A 22698-nucleotide genomic window follows, 5' to 3' on the forward strand; every position below is an offset into this window, starting at 1 on the left:
AGGTAAAACCTCCATATGCTTTTTTGAGTCCGCATCACCCGTCCATTGGCGGGTCCCTAGAGCTCGTCTCGCAGAAATAGCCGTGGCATTGGCTCTGGAACCCAGCAGTCCAACGTCTCTTTGAGCGTCCCTAATATATAAGACTGCGTCCTTAATATGGGCTAAAGTTAATAAAATGGTATCCCTGTCTAGGGTATCAAGGTCAGCTGACAAGGTATCTGTCCATGCTGCCACTGCGCTACATACCCATGCCGACGCTATTGCCGGTCTGAGCAAAGCACCTGTATGTGCATAAATAGACTTTGTAGTCTCCTGCCTGCGGTCAGCAGGATCCTTGAGGGCTGCCGTGTCCGGAGACGGTAGCGCCACCTTCTTGGACAGGCATGTTAAAGCCATGTCCACCCTGGGAGAGGATTCCCAAAGTACCCTGTCCTGTGTAGGGAAAGGATACGCCATAAGAACCCTTTTGGGAATCTGCAGTTTCTTATCTGGAGTTTCCCAAGCTTTTTCAAATAACTCGTTAAGCTCATGAGATGGGGGAAAGGTTACCTCAGGTTTCTTTTCCTTAAACATGTGTACCCTCGTGTCGGGGACAGAGGGGTCATCAGTGATATGCAAAATATCTTTTATTGCATTAATCATACACTGAATACTTTTTGCCACCCTTGGGTGTAATCTTGCATCATCGTAGTCGACACTGGAGTCAGACTCTGTGTCGGTACCCGTATCTACTATTTGGGATAAGGGACGTTTTTGAGACCCAGAAGGGCCCTGTGACTCGGTCCAATCCGTGGATTGACTCCCTGTTTTCTCCCTGGACTCTGCTTTGTCCAGTCTCTTATGTAATGAGGCCACACTTGCATTTAACATATGCCACATGTCCATCCACTCATGAGTCGGCATTGCCGACGGAGACACACCACTCATCTGCTCCACCTCCTCCTTGGAAGAGCCTTCCGCTTCAGACATGCCGACACACACGTACCGACACCCCCACACACACAGGGATATAACTATAAGGGGACAATTCCCCAACAAGGCCCTTTGGAGAGACAGAGAGAGAGTATGCCAGCACACACCCAGCACCAACTGACACTGGAATAAAACCAGATAGCGCTTTTATATATATATCTCAATGTTATACACTCACTGCGCCAATAATTGTGCCCCCCCCCCCCTCTTTTCCAGCCCTCTGTCACCGAGTTCAGCTGGGGAGAGTCCGGGGAGCCAGCTTCTCTGCAGCTTCTGTGGAGAAAATGGCACTGTTAGTGCTGAGGGATCAAGCTCCTCCCCCACCAGCGGCGGGCTTCGGTTTCGCTTCAATATTCAAAAAATGGCGGGGTATCTCTGTATTTACTGCCTCCACAGCCTAATATGCCCATAAATGCCAGTCCAGAGGTTTATTGTTGCCCAGGGCGCCCCCCCCCCCCCCCCCCCTGCGCCCTGCACCCATCAGTGCCTGTTCTGTGTGTGTAATGTGTGGGAGCAATGGCACGCAGCGGCTCAGTGAAGATCTGAATTTTTCTGCCGCCTTGAAGTCTTCTTTTCTTTTTATACTCACCCGGCTTCTATCTTCCGGCTCTGCGAGGAGGACGGCGGCGCGGCTCCGGGACGAACGGCAGGTTGAGACCTGCGTTCCGCCTCCCTCTGGAGCTAATGGTGTCCAGTAGCCTAAGAAGCAGAGCCTATCAGTTAAGTAGGTCTGCTTCTCTCTCCTCAGTCCCACGATGCAGGGAGCCTGTTGCCAGCAGTGCTCCCTGAACATAAAAAACCTAACAAAATTCTTTAATCAGAGAAACTCAGGAGAGCTCCCCTGTTATGCACCCTATCTCCTCTGGGCACAGGAACTAACTGAGGTCTGGGGGAGGGGCATAGAGGGAGGAGCCAGTGCACACCCATTCTAAAGTTCTTTAAAGTGCCCATGTCTCCTGTGGAGCCCATCTATACCCCATGGTCCTTACAGAGTCCCCAGCATCCTCTAGGACGTAAGAGAAAAATGGATTGGACAAATTTCTAACAGGAAAATGCATCAAGGGCTTTAGCATTTAGCATAATGACATTAATATTATCTGGGAGTGGTTGGAATCATTGCTGTAAATCGGTACTAAACCATTACTTCAGCATGCACATTATAATATGAACAGATTAACGCAGAATACAGGTTGAACCCGATGGGCATTTTGCCTCTTTTCAACCTCACTGACTATGTAACTATGTAACTACAAGACCAAAAGTAAGTGGACACCCCTTCTAATTAGTGTGTTTGGCCATTTTAGGCACACCCATTGCTAATTGGTACATAAGATCAATCATGTAACCATGCAATATCTTTAGTCATATATTAGCAAAGAATAGGTCATATTGAATAGCTTAGTGACTTTCAATGTGGCACTGTCAGAGGATGCCAACTTTTCAAAAAGGCAGTATGTCAAACATCTGCCTATATGAAAAGATGGCAATAAAATAACAGTCCCGATCCATTGTAAGTTATGTTACAGAATGGGATTGCAACATGCTGAAGAGCATAATGCATAAAAATCATCTGTCCTTAGTGGCAAAACTGACCTCTGGACGCAACATCAGCACAAACACTGTCTGTTATGAACTCATGAGCACAAGCCTAAGATCACCATGCACACTGCCAATGTCAGCTGAAGTGGTGTAAAGTACCCAGTAATTGGACTTTGGAACACTAAAAAGGTGTTCTCTGGGGTGTTGAATTGTACATTACCCTCTGGTGGTCTGATGGATGAACCTGGGTTTGGTAGATGCCTGAAGAATGTTTCTGCCCAATTGCACACTGCCAGCTGTAAAGTTGGTGGAATAATGTTCTGTGGCTGTTTTTCATGGTTTGGTTTGTTCCAGTGAAAGGAAATCTTATTGATACAAAATCCAGTTACATTCTAGAGAATTGTGTGCTTCCAACTTTGTGGTAACAGTTTGGGAAAGATCCTTTCCAGTTTCAACATAACAATGTCAAGTGCACAAAGTGAGATCCATCAAAAAATGATTTAACTAGTTTGGTGTGGAGACAGTGGCTTGTGTGCACACAGTTCTGACCTCAACACCACCAAAAAGCCAAGCCATGTCTAACTGAACAACATCAGTGCAAAATGTCACTAATACACTTGTGGTCGAATGCAGGTGAATCCCTGCAACCATCTCCCAAAATCTATTATTATTACTTATTAACAGTTTCTTAGATAGGTGGTCATTCCGAGTTGTTCGCTCGCAAGCTGCTTTTAGCAGCTTTGCACACGCTAAGCCGCCGCCTACTGGGAGTGAATCTTAGCATAGTAAAATTGCGAACAAAAGATTCTCAAAATTGCGATTACACACCTCTTAGCAGTTTCTGAGTAGCTTCAAACTTACTCGGCATCTGCGATCAGTTCTGTGCTTGTCGTTCCTGGTTTGACGTCACAAACACACCCAGCGTTCGCCTAGACACTCCTCCGTTTCTTCAGCCACTCCCGCGTTTTTCCCAGAAACGGTAGCGTTTTTTCGCACACACCCATAAAACGGCCTGTTTCCGCCCAGAAACACCCACTTCCTGTCAATCACATTACGATCACCAGAACGAAGAAAAAAACGTGAGTAAAATTCCTAACTGCATAGCAAATTTACTTGGCGCAGTCGCACTGTGGACATTGCGCATGCGCATTCGCGACTAATCGCTCCGTTGCGAAAAACAAATAACGAGCGAACAACTCGGAATGACTCCCATAGTGCAGCAAATTCCATTGCGCTTTACAACTGGACACAATTAGAAGACAAAACTGGGTAAAAACAAACAGTCGTAGAGGTAGGATGGCCGTGCTCGCAAGCTTACAATCTTGGGGGAAATAGGCATTGATACACGTGGATAGTTTCTGTCTATTGCATAGTTGTCCACCAGATTGCAAAGGTTCTTGGGCTGCATGATATCACAACACAGCAATGATGAACCAGGGTCAGGAGGAAAGGAGAGTGAAGAAGTGAGGATAAGTGTGGACTGTACTGTGGGGATATAATTGGATAGGAAAGCTATGATGGTAATGTCAGCGGTTCGGGAATTTGATAAACTTGCCTGTAGAGGTGAGTTTTCAGGGAAAGCTTGAAGGTTTGAAGACTAGAGGAGAGTCTTGTTGTACGTGGTAGGGCATTCCACAGAGTGGATGCAGCCAGAAGATAGTCCTGTAATCATGCATGGGAGCAAGTAATGAGTGTGGATGAGAGATGTAGATCTTGTGAAGAGCGGAGGGGTCGGGTTGGGAGATATTTTGAGATAAGTGAAGAGCTGTATGTTGGTGTAGTATGGCCTTGTGTGTGAGTAACAGTAATTTATATTGAATACGGTAGAATACCGGTAGCTAATGGAGGGACTGACAAAGTGGGTCTGCAGACAATGAATGTCTAGCGAGGAATATTAGCCTCGCAGCTGCATTCAGAATGGATTGTAATGGTGAGAGTCTCTTCTTAGTAAGACCAGTAAGAAGACTATTTGCAATAAACAATGCGGGAGATAATGAGAGCATGGATTAGGGTTTTAGCAGTGTCTTGTATAAGAAATGGTCATAGTTTGGATATATTTCTTAGATGCATGTAACATGATTTTGAGACAGATTGAATGTGGGGAGCAAAGGACAGTTCTGAGTCAAGTATGACACCTAGTCAGCGAGCTTGTCGTGTAGGGCCAATTGTAGAGTTCTCAACAGTGATAGAAATATCAGGTTGGTACCTACTATTGGCCGGTGGAAATATAATTACCTCTGTTTTGGAAATATTAAGTTTGAGGTGGCGAGATGACATCCAAGATGAAATGGCAGAAAGGCAATCAGTGACACAGCCCAGTACAGATAGAGACAAATCAGGGGAGGATAGGTAGATTTGAGTATCATCTGCATACAGATTGTCAGGTCTGGGTTTGTGTCTGCTCCCAGAGGGGGCACTAGTGGGCCAGTGGTGGTGCGATGGAGGAAACGAGGAGGCTGAAGTAACTTCCTGCGCATGTGCGCAAATGGTATTTATTGAGTACACACAAGAAATATAAGTAATTGGAACACTGTAAATGTAAACATTTGATTCAGCATGGAAGCTGATTGAGTCTCTGGAATAAACAGTCACTTAGAGATATTTCGGTCTGGGAACCGATGGTAACTAGGAGCAACCGATGATCGGTCTGGGAACCAATGGAGACTTGGAGTAGATGAGTATCGGCCTGGGAACCGATGATGAACAGGTACAGATGACTATCACCCTGGGAACCAATGGTGATAACTTGGAATAAACGATGTTCGGCCTGGAAGCCGATGAGGACTTGAAACAGCTTTACACAAATACTTGCCAATATTGATAATCAGCCTGGAAACCGATGGTAAATTGAAACAGGATTTGTACAGTCAATTGGTAACACAGATGATCAGTCTGGAAACCAATGGTAACTTGAAACATGATTTGTACAGTCAATTGGTAACACAGATGATCAGTCTGGAAACCGATAGGAACTTGAAACAGAGGTACACAGTCAACAGGCAATGCTTGCATACAACAACAGAACCAGGTTAGGTAATTGCAGGAGACAGCTGAACTTTAAGCTGGATGCTTTAGTGCAGGTTGAATAGCACAGTACTGATGCAGAGTAATAACAAACAGGTGAGTATGATATGCAGCACCTGGAGAGAGTCTCTACTGAAAGTGATTGTAGGAGCAGAGTGTAACTGAAGCTGAAGACAAACTGGAAGGCTGGTACCTGTAGTTCCACGGAGCACTGACACGGGAGACTGCAAATGAATGCTGGAGCAGAATGCAGATGGGGCTGCAACTGAACTGGATGGCTGGTGCCTGTAGTTCCACGGAGCACTGACACAGGAGAGCCTCAGAAAACTGCTACTAATGCTGGAGCAGAATGCTGATGGAGCTGCAACTGAACTGGATGGCTGGTGCCTGTAGTTCCACGGAGCGCTGACACGGGAATCTCTGGAGCCAGGAGACTGGAGCCAGGAGACGCTTGTTCACAGGATGTGACGCGTTGTTCAAGGCCATGATACTGAGCAGGAACTCTGGCTATATACCCCCTGGTTAGCAGGGATTCGAGAATCAAGTCATGTGAGCGCTCCAGTGCTCAGGAGTGGATAGACACCAAGTCAGCTGACTGCAGGTGTCATGACGGCACCCATACTCCAAAGATGGTGGGAATACATCAGGGTACACGCTGTATGGCGAGCGGGGTACACATTGGAGAGAGTCTCTGCACATTGCAGGCAATCATGGAACATGTTGCCAGGCTGAGGATTTGACCTCCGGAGGCCAGCACATCAGAGTACCTGTAAGTGACATGTTGCAAAATGCAGATTCCTGACAGTATCCCCCCTTTTATGGGTGGGCACCGAACACCCACATTGGAACTTGAGGATCCTTGTAGAAGAACTTGGAATACACAAAAGCAGAGGTCCTCAAAAGTCTTAACAGCTTTCACCTTCGGAAGAAAGACATTTGTCACTAGAAAAAGTAGACCATTCATCGTCATTTGAGACAGAATTTATTTAATCTAGGAAGTCCAATGGATCAATAATATAAGAAACACAGCCAATCAGGAGAGCGCTATGACGTGTCGCTCCCTGATTGGCTGCTGGGACTTCTAGTGACAGGAGTCACGGGGGGTCACTGCATTCGAGAAAGGGGTTCCATGTGTAAACATGGATCCCCTTTAGTTCGTTTAGAGCGGGTTTTCGGTTTGTTATTTTATTAACCCTGGATTGCCTACTGGAATGAAGAGGACCGAACTTCACCGGATAATAGGTGAGTATTTTGTTTTGTTTTTCACAGGTACCCCTATTGGATTCTAATGGAGAAGGGGATGTGATTGGGCAGCGTGGGATGTAGGTAAGTATGTATGAGTGTGTAAGTGTGTTTAAATACATTTTTACTTTCACGGTGTGTGTGTCTTGTTTTTATTTGGGTATTTTTATTTTTATTTTTTTTTAAATGTATTTATTGGGTTTTTTCCACAAAAGACATAGAAAAACAATGCAGTACAGTACAATACAAAGTGCAGATGAAATATATGCCTGGTACAGGTAGGCAACAGAGGGTAAGACTAAGCATTGAAAACCACCACTGACGCCGTGGGTAAATTTAAACAGCGTGGGAAACCGTGTCAGTGCAGCTTCACACCAACAGTAGTACATATTGTCAAAAGTCCAGACCCAAAGTGCAATATACAGTATAAAATCTGCACACTAATACATACTAACGAAATTAATAATACAGCAACAGAGAAAGAAAAAGAGCAGAACAACAGAGACATGGATATGAATTAATAGGGAGGAGGAGGGGGGGGGGGGGTTGCAGATGCCAAAACCTGTGAAGCACGGCACACACATAAGTAGCGAAGGGACCATCCCGCTCCGTGCCAATGGGAAGGGAACGAGTGTCACCTAGGGGCCAGAAGGGGATTATCACCAATAGAAATACATAATTTGCGATAAGAATCCCAACTAATGGAGTCAAATTTTTTTAGAACGTGGAGTTGTTGGGGAGATGGCAGAGAGTCAATATACGGTCCCCACTTCTTGTAGAAACGCAGAGCATTACGGTCAAGGTCTGGGAGAGTAGATTGACGCTCAAAATATAACGTAGTAGTAAGAAGGGACTTGAGGTTAGCAAGAGAGGGAGAAGTTCTATATATCCAATGATTTAAAATTAATTTCTTTCCCAAAGTCAGCAAAACATACAGAAACGGGACATAATGAGCTTGAGAGGGGGGTAAACACCAGGCTGTAGTGTTAAGGCCAAGGAGCGCTGCTGGGTCCAGGGGGAGCACAATCTGGAAAGTAGATCTTACATACCACAGTATCTTATTCCAGAACCTTTTAATCTTTGGACAGTGCCAGAAATTGTGCATAAAAAGGGCATTCGGTGCTTTACACTTGAGACAGTGTCCAGAGTCTGTAGAGACCATATATTTATGCTGTCCTGGGGCAATATAAGCCCGATGTAAGAATTTAAAGTGGATTTCCTGAAGCTGAGCAGAATGCAGGGCTTTCAGGATAGAGGGGAGGGGGTAAAGGAAGCAGTTCACCTCCGGATCCCAGGACCACTCACTCGACCATTTAGATAACATAGGGGGCCAGAGAACATCAGGCTTGCTAGGTAACAGATCCTGGTACAACCAGCTGACTTTGTATGAAAGAGTCGGTAACGTGACCAATAAGTGGGACAGAGGGTCCATCCTCCGCTCGTGCACAGGAGGGATGGGGAGAGATTGTACAAAATGACGAACTTGGAGAAACATAAAGAAATCAGATGAGGGCACACCGTGTCTCTCGGCTAATTCCGCAAATGACAGCACAAGTCCACCCGGGTCAAATACGTCACGAATAAGGGCAATGCCCCTAGACTTCCACGCAAGGAATTTGGTGTTGTCAAAAGGTGGAGTGAAACAGGGGTTTCCGCAAAAAGGAATAAAGGGGAATATTCTGGGTTTCGGTGTAGGGCTTTGTTTATGGCTCCCCAAGAGCGGTAAGTATCCCAAAAAAGAATATTAGAACGCGCCAGAGATGGGAGGAGGGGTTTTGGGGTGTGTAGCAGCGCTCTGAGATCATAGGGATACACAAGATCTTGCTCTACATCATAATTAACATATGAGGAGGTGCCTAATAGCCAATCCGAGATATATCTAAAATTCACAGCCCGGAAGAATGCCAAGAGGTCAGGGACAGCCAGCCCACCCTTAGCGCGAGGAAGCTTAAGCTTAGGAAGGGAGATCCGAGATCTCTTATGGTTCCAAAGGAATTTAGAAAACAGTTTATCATATAACAATAAATCTCTGCTAGGGGGCTGGATAGGGATTATCTGGAAGAGATAAGAGATTTTAGGAAACACAATGCTCTTCAGGATGGCTACTCTCCCTAATAGAGAGACAGGTAGAGAGGACCAGGTGGACAGCAACTGTGACACCCTGTTAAAAACCTCTGTTGGCCGAATATAAATCTGAGATATTTGCTGGAAAATATATACCCAAATATTTAAGTTTCGTAGTATTCATCTGGAATTGAGTAAGGACAGGTGAGGAGGTGAGCGTACAAGCAGCCGGAGTGAGTGGGAAGAGTTCAGACTTGGAAGCATTAACACGATACCCTGCAAAGGTGCCAAACTCAGTAATGACCTGCATAATTGGTGGGATAGAGGTCTCAGGATTTGAAATAAAAAGGAGCATATCATCCGCGAATAAACTCACATGAAGCTCATGGTCACGGATCAGAACTCCAGAGTATCCGGGAAGGTGACGCAACTTAATAGCCAAGGGCTCTATAGCGATGGCAAATAAGAGTGGGGAGAGGGGGCAGCCCTGTCTGGTGCCCCTGTGAAGGGGAATGGGTGCAGATAAGTAGCCATTACACATAATACGGGAAGAGGAGGGGGAATATACATTTCGGAGCATGTTGATCAGCTCCAGCGGAAACCCAAACCTCTCCAGCGTGGTATGCAGGTGATCCCAAGTAACAAGGTCAAACGCCTTCTCCGCGTCCAATGAAAGGACGTATTGGGGGTCTGGGTCTCCGCTGGAGTGCAACCAGCTAGCCGCTGCAAGAACTTTACGGATATTGTTAGTGGAATGCCTACCCGAGATGAAACCGGTTTGATCCGGATGAATAATTGAGGGAAGGACTCCCTTTAATCTGTCAGCAATAATTTTTGTAAAAAGTTTATAGTCAACATTGAGGAGAGAAATGGGGCGGTAGGAGCCGGGGAGATGGGGATCCCTCCCGGGCTTGGGAAGAAGACGGACCAGAGCATCATTAAAGTATAAAGGGAGGGAGTGAGAGGTTAGAATTGCATTAAACACCAGAACCAAAATATCCAGCAGTTTAGGCTGGAGCATTTTATAGAATTCGCCAGAGAACCCATCAGGTCAAGGGGCTTTTAAGGGTTTTAAATGTTTGATAGCAGCCTCCACCTCCCGAGCAGTAATCGGGGAGCAGAAGCCCTCAGCAACCGAAGGCGGGATTTGGGGTAGGGAGACAGAATGCCAGAAAGAAGTTTTAGTGGGGACATCAACAGGGAAATGGGCATAAATGTCCGTGTAAAATTCTGAGAGGAGTTGCGCCATGTCTACAGGCTTAGTAGCCAACAAGCCATCACCGCGTTTAAGCGACTGGATCACCGAGGAAGGCACAGATCCCCGCAGAAGATTAGAAAGGAGACGGCCTGTTTTATTGCCAAATCTGTAAAAACTGTGGTTTTTGTGAAAGGTATGTCGACCTCCCACTAGTGCTAATACAGTGTTAAATTGGGATTTACATTCTAAGTATGTTTTCTTTGAGTCAGGAGAGGGAGACTGTTTAAATTGTTGGTAAGCATCCGTTAAGCATTGTTGAGATGTTTTAAATTCAGAAAGAAACTGCTTCTTTCTCGAGGAAACATATTCCACAAGCCTACCCCGGAGAACTGCCTTGGAGGTCTGCCAAAACAGTAAAGGATCAGTCTCAAAAGTGCTTGCATTATCCAGTCTGAACTCCTCCCAAAATGCCTCCAACCTATTCCAAAACTGCAATGAGGAGGTGAAGGAAGTCGGGAAACGCCAACACTTAAAAGAGCCGCGATCTAGTGAAGTAGTTAAGCAAACCCAGACCAAGGCATGATTAGAAAGGGATATCGTTTCCATCTGAGCCTCACTACTTTGAGGGATCAGAGAATCCGACAGCAATAAAAAATAAATTCTGGACAAGGTGCCATGGGCAGCCGAGAGACACGAGTACTCCCTATCAGTAGGGTGAAGGAATCTCCAAGCACCAGTCAGATGCAATTGCTGAGCAAAGAAGGCGACACCTAGGGCAGGGGGAGGGCGTGCACGAGCGGAGGAATTCGAGTCCATATAAGCGGAGACCACAACATTGAAGTCTCCGCCCACAATCATTGGGAGAGACATAAATGGGCACAATTTAGTAATAAGACTCTTGAAAAATACCTTCGAATAAGAATTTGGGGCATAAACAGTACATAAAACATATTTGGTGTTATGAAGTAAGATCTCAAGAATAAGGAATCTACCAGCAGGATCACACAAAGAGGTGAGAATCTCTATATGCAGGTTGCGTTTAGCAAGGATAAGTACACCCCTCGCCTTAGAGGAGTAAGGAGCATCAGAAAGCACCTGCCAACCGAGGACACCCAGCTTTTGGGCCTCCGGGGAAAGAAGGTGCGTTTCCTGCAAAAACATTAGATCCATATGCATTTTATTTCAATAAAGCAGTATTTTCTTCCGTTTGATGGGAGAGTGAATACCCCCCACGTTCCACATACCTACTTTAATGCCAGACATAAGACATATGACTGGGGGCAATCACAAATGAAAACATCCTACAATCCCACAGGTAATGGAGAGGATAGAGAGACACAAGAGGGAGGGAGGGAAGGGGTAAACAAAAAGGCAATATAGACATAGAAACGAGAAAAAGAAACAAGACCCACCGGGGGGTCCCTCAATAACAATGAGAATGTGACTTCACGGTAAGTCAACTGAGGCAGTAACCGTATACAGCGAGGAGGACATTGCTCCTAGCCAATACCACCATATCGAGCAGCATAGGGGAAGGTGGGGGGGGGGGGGAGGGGATGGGAGGAGAAGGGGGTGGGGGTGGGGGCATGGAGGTGAGGGCCAAGATAATATCAAACAGTTGGAGGTTGAACACAAAACAGGTAGCGTGGACATATAACTTCACAAGAACAACCATGTATACATGGGAACGCATAACAGAGAATGCACTTATGTTACTCTAGAGGTACATATACATCACCTATAGGACCAGCGTGGATGTGGTGAACAAGTCCAAATAGACCAACAGAGGATCACATAGTCCACAAGTTTAGGGAATGAAAAATATGCGGCAACAGAGCAACAAGGGGAGAGGAGAGTTCAAGATCAGATTCAGGAGAGCACAGCTATTTCAACGATGGGTCAGAGGTGGCGGCTTCCGAAAGATAAGCAGCAGCATCCTCCGGGGTATGAAAGTCCTTAAAGGATATGCCGTCAAAGATCCTCAGGCTCGCAGGGTAGAGCAGTGCGAATTTTCAGCCCTCCTGGACCAATTGAGCATACAGGTGAGAATGCCTTGCGGAGTCTGGTGAGCTCCGGAGAAAAATCCTGGAAGAGTAACAATTTAGCATCTTCCCAAACAAGATCCTGTACACGACGGGAAGCCGACCAGAGAGCCTCTTTATGGAGAAAGTTGAGACACCGGAACAGCACAGCACGCGGTCGTGGTGAAGTGGAGGAGGGGCGGGTGGGGCCCGTTCTATGTGCACGTTCCACCACTAGGTCCGAGCAGACATCTGGTATTCCAAGAAGATCAGGAAGAGTATGTCGGAGGAAATGATAAAGAGCCTGTCCCTTAACCGACTCTGGAAGCCCGATAAGCCGAAGGTTATTGCGATACGACCTATTTTCCAGGTCGTCGATCTTTGACCATACCAGGTTTTCAGATTTCTGCAGTTTAGCAGAGATATCAGAAAGTTCGGCGATTTGTTGGAAATTCTCACCAGCAGTATGTTCCACTTGTAAAACACGTTTAGACAGCTGTTTGTATTGGCTTTTGATATCCAGGACAGCCTGCTGTAATGCAGCAGCATGCAACTGTGTTTGTTCCTGGAATAAAGGCTGGACAGTTTCTTTTACCGCCCTGACAATGTCAGCATAGGATAACGGGTGCCCAGGTACATCTAAGGGCGATGGGGTCCCCGCAGCCGTGGAGCCCACCAGGGCAGGAGAGCTGGAGGGGGGAAGGGCTGCAAGAGCAGCGGGTGCAGCCGCTGAGCGGGCTCCGGTGTCTATGGAGGCCGCGGTGGCCATTTTAGAAGTTGAGCCGTGGTCCTCAGACCTGGCGCGGGAGTTCTTTCCCTGCATCACGGGGGCCAGAAAACGGTCCATACAGGGTGGCCGGAGCTGCAGGGGGTGAGCGGGTATGGCAGGCCGCTCAGTGGACACCCAGAACGGGCGGTATGGGGTTGTTAGTGGCAGCAGGCACCGGAGCTACACGAGCTGCGTGTCACTCCATGCAATGCCGGAACCGGAAGTCTTTATTTGGGTATTTCTTTTGTTGTAGAACTACAGGTACCAGCGGGCCCGTTATTTACCAGCATGCTGGTACTTGTAGTTCTCCAAGTATCAGCATGTGGGGAGGCTTGCTGGGACTTGTAGTTCTAAAACAAAAGACAATATTATTTTTTACACTGTTAAAGGCTATCAGCCCCCCATCCACCGCCCAGGGATGGGGTGACAGCCTCGGGCTTCACCCCTGGCCTTTGGGTGCCTGGAGGGGGGGACCCCTTGATTTAAATCAGTGGCACTGATTTTTAAGTATGTAGGTGAAAAAGTTGTGATCTGAGAGTGGGAATACTAGATCAAGGCAGTGGCCCTCCTGATGAGTAGAGAAGTCAGTCCATTGTGAGAGGCCGAGAGAGGAGGTTAGAGAAAGTACATTGGAGGCATGAGCAGCAGATTTTGGACTATCAATAGCAATATTGAAATCTCCCATGATAATGGTGGAGATGTCAGAGTATAAGAAGTGATGCTCTAGCATCAATACTTTCTTTCGCAAACACAACATGCACCTCAAATTGTTGTACTTCATTGCACTCCCTGGTATTCTCTCCAAAATAAATACATTGTCTACTTTCCCTACAACCCACCCCTCTGTACACATTGCCGCCTCAATTATCCACACGGGACCGGTCTGAAGATCGACACTGTCTAGGTCGACAATGTTTAGGTCGACCACTATAGGTCGACAGTCACTAGGTCAACAGAGACTGAAGGTTGACATGAGTTTTTTACATTTTTCTTTTTTTTTACTTTTTCTGACTTAACGATCCACGAGGACTACGACTGGAACGGTAATCTGTGCTGAGCAAAGCACCTTGCCCAAAGTATGGCAAGCGAAGCAAGCCATGCGAGGGTACACGGTGCACTAATTGGGCTTTCCGGTCACTGTATGGAAAAAACAACACCAAAAAAAACATGAAAAACTCATGTCGACCTTTTGACCTAGCACATGTCGACCTTCAGACCCTGTCGACCTAGTGACTGTCGACCTATAGTGGTCGACCTAAACATTGTCGACCTAGACACTGTCGATTTGATGATCCACACCCATCCACACACCTCTTATTAACACTCATTAGCTTTTTACTCATCTTTGTACTTTCCACAACTGGACACCATAAAAAACATTCACAAACCTCATACAACTATAGCTACTTCTCTCTCCTACGGCTATTAGCTGGTGACATTTCACCTAATCCAGGCCCCAAACAACTGCCCCACTAATCTAATGGAAAGTCTTCCCAGAAACTTATAGCAGCAAATTGGGGGAACATCAAGGCCTTAACTGGGGTAAGCAAGTGGTGCAACAACCTAGGGCACAAGCCTGTGGGGGCATGATGGTCACTACCTTTGCAGCACCCCACCATCCTTTTTACCTTGTAAAGTGCCTGGAGAGCCACCCTGCTGAAAGGAAAGCAAAAGGGTGCTTTCCTCCTGCTCTTGGTACTTGCAGCGTGATGTAATAAAGTCACGTGCGCCAAGGACAATGTGTGACAGACCACAGCGCACAGGTTTCCTGCTAAGGCACTGGGGGACATACCACCTATTAATTTGCATGCTGTTGGAATGAGATGTTCATCAAGCGCATATGGGTGTAATGTTCAGTTGACAGTGTATGGTAAGCAGTAAAGTCCTAGCTAGATTGTGATTTTAATATATAATTCCTCTAATAAACAAAATATGTTTTATTAATGTTCTTATTGAAGTTATGGGTATTCAGAACTACTGTACAGTAACAAAAATTTACAGCAAAGGGTTCAACGATCCAACGTCTATAGTTACATTTGCATACATGCATTTAAGGGTGTGAACGCCTTAACAATTAAATACAGTATGCCTGTGGTTCTCAAACTTTTCTGAATCACGGCGCCCTAGAGAGTCAGAATTTTTTTCACGGCACCCCTAGGTCAAAAGTTTCTTACTGAGAAATTTTAAAGAAATATTAAATTAAGTAAATTGTGTTTATATGTCATCCGTAGGTTCCGTTATGTGGTGAGGGACAAGATTTGCTTCTGTTTGCCCCCATATTGTATGACTGACAGCCACCAGCACTGGTTTTGCCTATTACATTGACCATAAATAATTTGGATTGGTCCTGGACCACAAATCCAAGGCACCCCTGTAAGTGTCCCGAGGCACACCAGGGTGCCACAGCACACAGTTTGAGAACCACTGCAGTATGAAATGATGGGCCCTCCTACCTCTATGACTGTTTGTTATTACCCAGTTTTTTTATATCATTGTTATTTCCAATTGTAAAGCGCAACGGAGTTTGCTACGCTATATAAGAAACTGTTAATAAATAATAATAATTAATTTCACAAACTGACGCTCTCTATTCCCAAATGCTGTCCTATTTATAGACTTTCTGGCTACCCCCACAGTGGGGGGCATGGAGTAACATATATGGGTGGTGTGGTGGACATGATGGCACAACTGCATCCCACACAATGCAATGCCGTCAGGTGTGGCTATGATGACGTGATTTAGTGTTTGGACCGCCCACCATACTTGGGAAGTAGGCGACACCAGGTGGACAGAAGGCAACTGCAGAAGATTTATGATATGCAATTTCACCTAAAATTGTAAACGTTTTTGAAAATGTGTTAATCAAATCACTAAAATAAAATGTAGATACAATACATTTTCTTAGTAGATCTCAAGCAAAATGTATGCACAATGGAGCTTTAGGTCCAGATGTAATGACGCCTGAGATCACCGGAGGTGCGGGATGCCAGCCAATCTTGAACGTTTTTTTAAGAGGCAATCACTTACAAGGCATGGTTTGCCTTGTAAGTGATTTTACCTTTAAAAAAAAGTCCAAGATTGGCTGGCATCCCGCACCTCCGGGTATCTCGAGCGTCATTACATCTGGCCCATTGATTAAAAACTTTAATGCAAAAATTTTTACAAAAATGTAATAAAAATAATAGAAAATTTGAAAATCCGCGCTGTCGTTTATCCTGAGTTTTATTTTGTTTCTAATTAGTTCTCAGATTGTCTCTAGTACTAGCATTTGTATCATGTTTAGTGTAATTGCATATTTAAAGACAAGATCTTCCATGAAAAGAAGTGTCATTCGACTAAAGGCCTTCAAAACTGCGTGCTGTTTTACTGACCTTGGTTAGTGAGGATGCCCCAGCTTGCGCTTCGCTTTGCAGGACACTTTTCCACACAGTCTAATGTCTTTTTTCTCTTGCGACTACGCTGTATGGCAGCCTCTACAGACATTCTATTCCTTGCACAAGTCTCCCTCCTCTCTGGATTAGCAACACTCCCAAGGCTGAATCTGAATGTGCCTCTCCTCCTAGAGAATATTTGTACTGTATGCAGAATGTCAGCAACACACTGAAGTCTTTTCAGTAACACTTAAAAGGCTGGGCTGGAGGTACTCAGTGGGGGAAGGGGTGAGGACTGCACCTAGTGCTTTCTATTTTTAAAACAGCTGCAGCAGGAGCCATAGTTTAGGAAAGAAGGGCTACATACAGTATGTGTGTTTGTTTATCATAAATACTAGGAAAAGCCATATAAATCATTGTTAATTTTCCAAGCACTATCTCCCAGCACCATAAAAATGCTTTGTGCAGTACTAGTAAGTGGAAATAAAGGTTGTTGTTCCTGCAATAGGCATTACACATACTGAATCTAGCTTAATAAAAGTTGCATCAGAGCTACTCACTTAAAATGCAGTGACCGTACCGGAGTCTATTTTCAATCTGGATGTAAGCCAGAATATGTTCTCCTGTTTGTGTGGAGACTTCACTTTGCTTCCCTTGAAAGATAAATTGTCTGTTTAATGGGCATGATTAACTTCTTGGCTGGAAATCCATAATGCACACACTATGACTTACAACAATCTAGACCAATGGCTGAAAACCGCAACTTGGTTTTAACCCCTTCTTACAAAAACATCACTCAGGTAAACAGTTCAGCAAAATGGCAAATGCCCTTTATTGTAAATGTACACACAAACAATACACTATTACTTTAACAATTACAAGCCAGGATGCTATCTCACTTACTAGGCTCTTACAATCAGGGGCGGATTGGGAACAAAAAGCGGCCCTGGAAAAATTTGTACTAGTGGCCCCACTTGGGCAGCACCAGAGGTGTAAGGTCTAGCCATGGGCCATGGCAGCAGCACCCTCCCCCCAAGACTTTCCAGATAGTGGGGATGTCTAGCGTGAAGGGGGATGTTAAAAAGAAATAAAATTAAATATTATGAGCACATTATATGATACTCCTTCAGAATTTAGGAAACTATATCATTCTTTAGAAAGATATATTTTCTTGCTTATTACACCAACCGTATCCCAATCACTATTCACTCAATCTTATATGTCAGCCAAGCAGGCAGACAGAGCATACACTAGATCTTCTGCAATCACAGGCTAAGTGGCAAAGTCATTTTCATATATGCAAATTATTTTGCCTCTTATTCATTATGTCTATAAAAAGGACCACATGTCCTCAAACAAAACCGTGAATCTTCCCTGTGAGCCCCATGGCCAATACGCCCCTGCCTACAATACTGTATGATAACAGATGACTACATTCTCCTGCTGTTATATGGAGGCAGTGCTCCTGTGTCCCCTGGCCTGAGACATCAGCTCACACTGCACCCTACACCACAAATTCTCCCCACTACCGGCACCATAGTGCCTAGTCAGTGCCTGCACTCCAAAAGTCCAACTAAAGCTGGGCTCACACCTAGGGTGGCCAATCCCAGGCCATTTTTTCAATCCCGGGTAACGGGGATACCGGGAATTAGCTTTTCCCTATGTGCCCGCCCCTCTCGCCCTGCCTCTCCCACCCCGCACACTTAACTCACCCCTGCCCGGCTTTAAAAAAACAAAGGGCCGAATGATCCCTCAATCCTCGGGATTGAGGGATCATTCGGCCCTTTGATTCTTTTTTTGGCCTAAATCCCGGGCTCCCGCCAATCCCAGGATTGGCCACCCTACTCACACCTATACAATCGTCAGCCCATTCTCCCGATACCTGGTGAATGGTGTGTATGCAGTGCCATTGCAGGAGCGTTAGCAGAAAACTACTTATAACGCACCTGCAATGGTCAGGACCGAGAGGTTGCATCTTATGTGTTGCACAACCGACCTCCAATTCCCACAGAGGTGCCACTAACCCCGCTGCTGCTGCCTTTGCCTTACAGGAGGTCACAGCTGGATACACACTCTTCCGCTGATCGGGGCTGTTTAACCCAATCTGCTGTAAAACGAATAGGTGTATACCCAGTTTAACTGTCTCTAGACTTCTCTGCAGATATTCCCCCACAGTAAAGCTCAATGTCGTTTTTATACACTATCCTGTCTATTATCAACTCAAGCATGTCAGTCAGCGTCTGATGAGGTGTGGAGACAAGCCGTCTGGGTTCCTGCACACAATGTGGTGTATATGATAGAGATGAGCGCCGGAAATTTTTCGGGTTTTGTGTTTTGGTTTTGGGTTCGGTTCCGCGGCCGTGTTTTGGGTTCGACCGCGTTTTGGCAAAACCTCACCGAATTTTTTTTGTCGGATTCGGGTGTGTTTTGGATTCGGGTGTTTTTTTCCAAAAAACCTAAAAAACAGCTTAAATCATAGAATTTGGGGGTCATTTTGATCCCAAAGTATTATTAACTTCAAAAACCATAATTTCCACTCATTTTCAGTCTATTCTGAATACCTCACACCTCACAATATTATTTTTAGTCCTAAAATTTGCACCGAGGTCGCTGGATGACTAAGCTAAGCGACCCTAGTGGCCGACACAAACACCTGGCCCATCTAGGAGTGGCACTGCAGTGTCACGCAGGATGGCCCTTCCAAAAAACACTCCCCAAACAGCACATGACGCAAAGAAAAAAAGAGGCGCAATGAGGTAGCTGTGTGAGTAAGATAAGCGACCCTAGTGGCCGACACAAACACCGGGCCCATCTAGGAGTGGCACTGCAGTGTCACGCAGGATGGCCCTTCCAAAAAACACTCCCCAAACAGCACATGACGCAAAGAAAAAAAGAGGCGCAATGAGGTAGCTGTGTGAGTAAGATAAGCGACCCTAGTGGCCGACACAAACACCGGGCCCATCTAGGAGTGTCACTGCAGTGTCACGCAGGATGGCCCTTCCAAAAAACACTCCACAAACAGCACATGACGCAAAGAAAAAAAGAGGCGCAATGAGGTAGCTGTGTGAGTAAGATAAGCGACCCTAGTGGCCGACACAAACACCGGCCCATCTAGGAGTGGCACTGCAGTGTCACGCAGGATGGCCCTTCCAAAAAACACTCCCCAAACAGCACATGACGCAAAGAAAAAAAGAGGCGCAATGAGGTAGCTGTGTGAGTAAGATAAGCGACCCTAGTGGCCGACACAAACACCGGGCCCATCTAGGAGTGGCACTGCAGTGTCACGCAGGATGGCCCTTCCAAAAAACACTCCACAAACAGCACATGACGCAAAGAAAAATGAAAGAAAAAAGAGGTGCAAGATGGAATTGTCCTTGGGCCCTCCCACCCACCCTTATGTTGTATAAACAGGACATGCACACTTTAACCAACCCATCATTTCAGTGACAGGGTCTGCCACACGACTGTGACTGAAATGACGGGATGGTTTGGACCCCCACCAAAAAAGAAGCAATTAATCTCTCCTTGCACAAACTGGCTCTACAGAGGCAAGATGTCCACCTCATCATCATCCTCCGATATATCACCGTGTACATCCCCCTCCTCACAGATTATCAATTCGTCCCCACTGGAATCCACCATCTCAGCTCCCTGTGTACTTTGTGGAGGCAATTGCTGCTGGTCAATGTCTCCACGGAGGAATTGATTATAATTCATTTTAATGAACATCATCTTCTCCACATTTTCTGGATGTAACCTCGTACGCCGATTGCTGACAAGGTGAGCGGCGGCACTAAACACTCTTTCGGAGTACACACTTGTGGGAGGGCAACTTAGGTAGAATAAAGCCAGTTTGTGCAAGGGCCTCCAAATTGCCTCTTTTTCCTGCCAGTATAAGTACGGACTGTGTGACGTGCCTACTTGGATGCGGTCACTCATATAATCCTCCACCATTCTTTCAATGGGGAGAGAATCATATGTAGTGACAGTAGACGACATGTCCGTAATCGTTGTCAGGTCCTTCAGTCCGGACCAGATGTCAGCATCAGCAGTCGCTCCAGACTGCCCTGCATCACCGCCAGCGGGTGGGCTCGGAATTCTGAGCCTTTTCCTTGCACCCCCAGTTGCGGGAGAATGTGAAGGAGGAGATGTTGACAGGTCGCGTTACGCTTGACTTGACAATTTTCTCACCAGCAGGTCTTTCAACCCCAGCAGACTTGTGTCTGCCGGAAAGAGAGATCCAAGGTAGGCTTTAAATCTAGGATCGAGCACGGTGGCCAAAATGTAGTGCTCTGATTTCAACAGATTGACCACCCGTGAATCCTTGTTAAGCGAATTAAGGGCTCCATCCACAAGTCCCACATGCCTAGCGGAATCGCTCCGTGTTAGCTCCTCCTTCAATGTCTCCAGCTTCTTCTGCAAAAGCCTGATGAGGGGAATGACCTGACTCAGGCTGGCAGTGTCTGAACTGACTTCACGTGTGGCAAGTTCAAAGGGCAGCAGAACCTTGCACAACGTTGAAATCATTCTCCACTGCGCTTGAGACAGGTGCATTCCACCTCCTATATCGTGCTCAATTGTATAGGCTTGAATGGCCTTTTGCTGCTCCTCCAACCTCTGAAGCATATAGAGCAGTGGTTCCCAAACTTTTTTGAATCACGGCGCCCTAGAGTATCAGAATTTTTTTCACGGCACCCCTAGGCCAATAATTTCTTATTGAGAAATATAGAAAGAAATATTAAATTAAGTAGACTGTGTTTATAGGTCATCCTTAGGGTCAGTTGTGTGGTGAAGGACAAGATTTGCTTCTGTTTGTCCCCATATTTTATGACTGACAGCCACCAGCACTAGTTTTGCCTTTTATATTGACCATAAATGATTTGAATTGGTCCTGGACCACCAACCCAGGGCACCCCTGCAAGTGTCCCCAGGGAGCCACGGCACACAGTTTGGGAACCACTGATATAGAGGGTTGAATTCCACCTCGTTACCACTTCTTGCTTCAGATGATGGCAGGGCAGGTTCAGTTGTTTTTGGTGGTGCTCCAGTCTTCTGTACGTGGTGCCTGTACGCCGAAAGTGTCCCGCAATTCTTCTGGCCACCGACAGCATCTCTTGCACGCCCCTGTCGTTTTTTAAAAAATTCTGCACCACCAAATTCAAGGTATGTGCAAAACATGGGACGTGCTGGAATTTGCCCATATTTAATGCACACACAATATTGCTGGCGTTGTCCGATGCCACAAATCCACAGGAGAGTCCAATTGGGGTAAGCCATTCCGCGATGATCTTCCTCAGTTGCCGTAAGAGGTTTTCAGCTGTGTGCGTATTCTGGAAACCGGTGATACAAAGCGTAGCCTGCCTAGGAAAGAGTTGGCGTTTGCGAGATGCTGCTACTGGTGCCGCCGCTGCTGTTTTTGCGGCGGGAGTCCATACATCTACCCAGTGGGCTGTCACAGTCATATAGTCCTGACCCTGCCCTGCTCCACTTGTCCACATGTCCGTGGTTAAGTGGACATTGGGTACAGCTGCATTTTTTAGGACACTGGTGACTCTTTTTCTGAGGTCTGTGTACATTTTCGGTATCGCCTGCCTAGAGAAATGGAACCTAGATGGTATTTGGTACCGGGGACACAGTACCTCCAACAAGTCTCTAGTTGGCTCTGCAGTAATGATGGATACCGGAAAACGTTTCTCACCACCCAGGATGCCAAGGCCTCAGTTATCCGCTTTGCAGTAGGATGACTGCTGTGATATTTCATCTTCCTCGCAAAGGACTGTTGGACAGTCAATTGCTTGGTGGAAGTAGTAAAAGTGGTCTTACGACTTCCCCTCTGGGATGACCATCGACTCCCAGCAGCAACAACAGCAGCGCCAGCAGCAGTAGGCGTTACACGCAAGGATGCATCGGAGGAATCCCAGGCAGGAGAGGAATCGTCAGAATTGCCAGTGACATGGCCTGCAGGACTATTGGCATTCCTGGGGAAGGAGGAAATTGACACTGAGGGAGTTGGTGGGGTGGTTTGCGTGAGCTTGGTTACAAGAGGAAGGTATTTACTGGTCAGTGGACTGCTTCCGCTGTCACCCAAAGTTTTTGAACTTGTCACTGACTTATTATGAATGCGCTGCAGGTGACGTATAAGGGAGGATGTTCCGAGGTGGTTAACGTCCTTACCCCTACTTATTACAGCTTGACAAAGGCAACACACGGCTTGACACCTGTTGTCCGCATTTCTGTTGAAATACTTCCACACCGAAGAGCTGATTTTTTTGGTATTTTCACCAGGCATGTCAGTGGCCATATTCCTCCCACGGACAACAGGTGTCTCCCCGGGTGCCTGACTTAAACAAACCACCTCACCATCAGAATCCTCCTGGTCAATTTTCTCCCCAGCGCCAGCAACACCCATATCCTCCTCATCCTGGTGTACTTCAACACTGACATCTTCAATCTGACTATCAGGAACTGGACTGCGGGTGCTCCTTCCAGCACTTGCAG

The 22698-nt window shown here is 46.2% G+C and overlaps 1 protein-coding gene across 2 annotated transcripts in view; it reads right to left on the bottom strand.

Annotated features, from left to right (window-relative positions):
* The window catches only part of ASB5 (ankyrin repeat and SOCS box containing 5), a 164331-nt gene that overhangs the window by 59669 nt on the left and 81964 nt on the right, over positions 1 to 22698 (bottom strand). The window contains exon 1 of one of the 2 annotated variants that reach the window (XM_063920662.1): positions 16201 to 16417. The exons of the other annotated variant lie outside the window; for it this stretch is intronic. Within the exon in view, the coding sequence (XP_063776732.1) occupies positions 16201 to 16312 (112 nt within the window). The 5' untranslated portion in view covers positions 16313 to 16417. Of the gene's footprint in view, positions 1 to 16200; positions 16418 to 22698 lie in introns of those variants that run through there. 2 annotated transcript variants of the gene reach the window in all.

The sequence above is a fragment of the Pseudophryne corroboree genome, chromosome 1 (assembly GCF_028390025.1).
Source record: "Pseudophryne corroboree isolate aPseCor3 chromosome 1, aPseCor3.hap2, whole genome shotgun sequence".
In the NCBI taxonomy this organism is placed as follows: Eukaryota; Metazoa; Chordata; class Amphibia; order Anura; family Myobatrachidae; genus Pseudophryne; species Pseudophryne corroboree.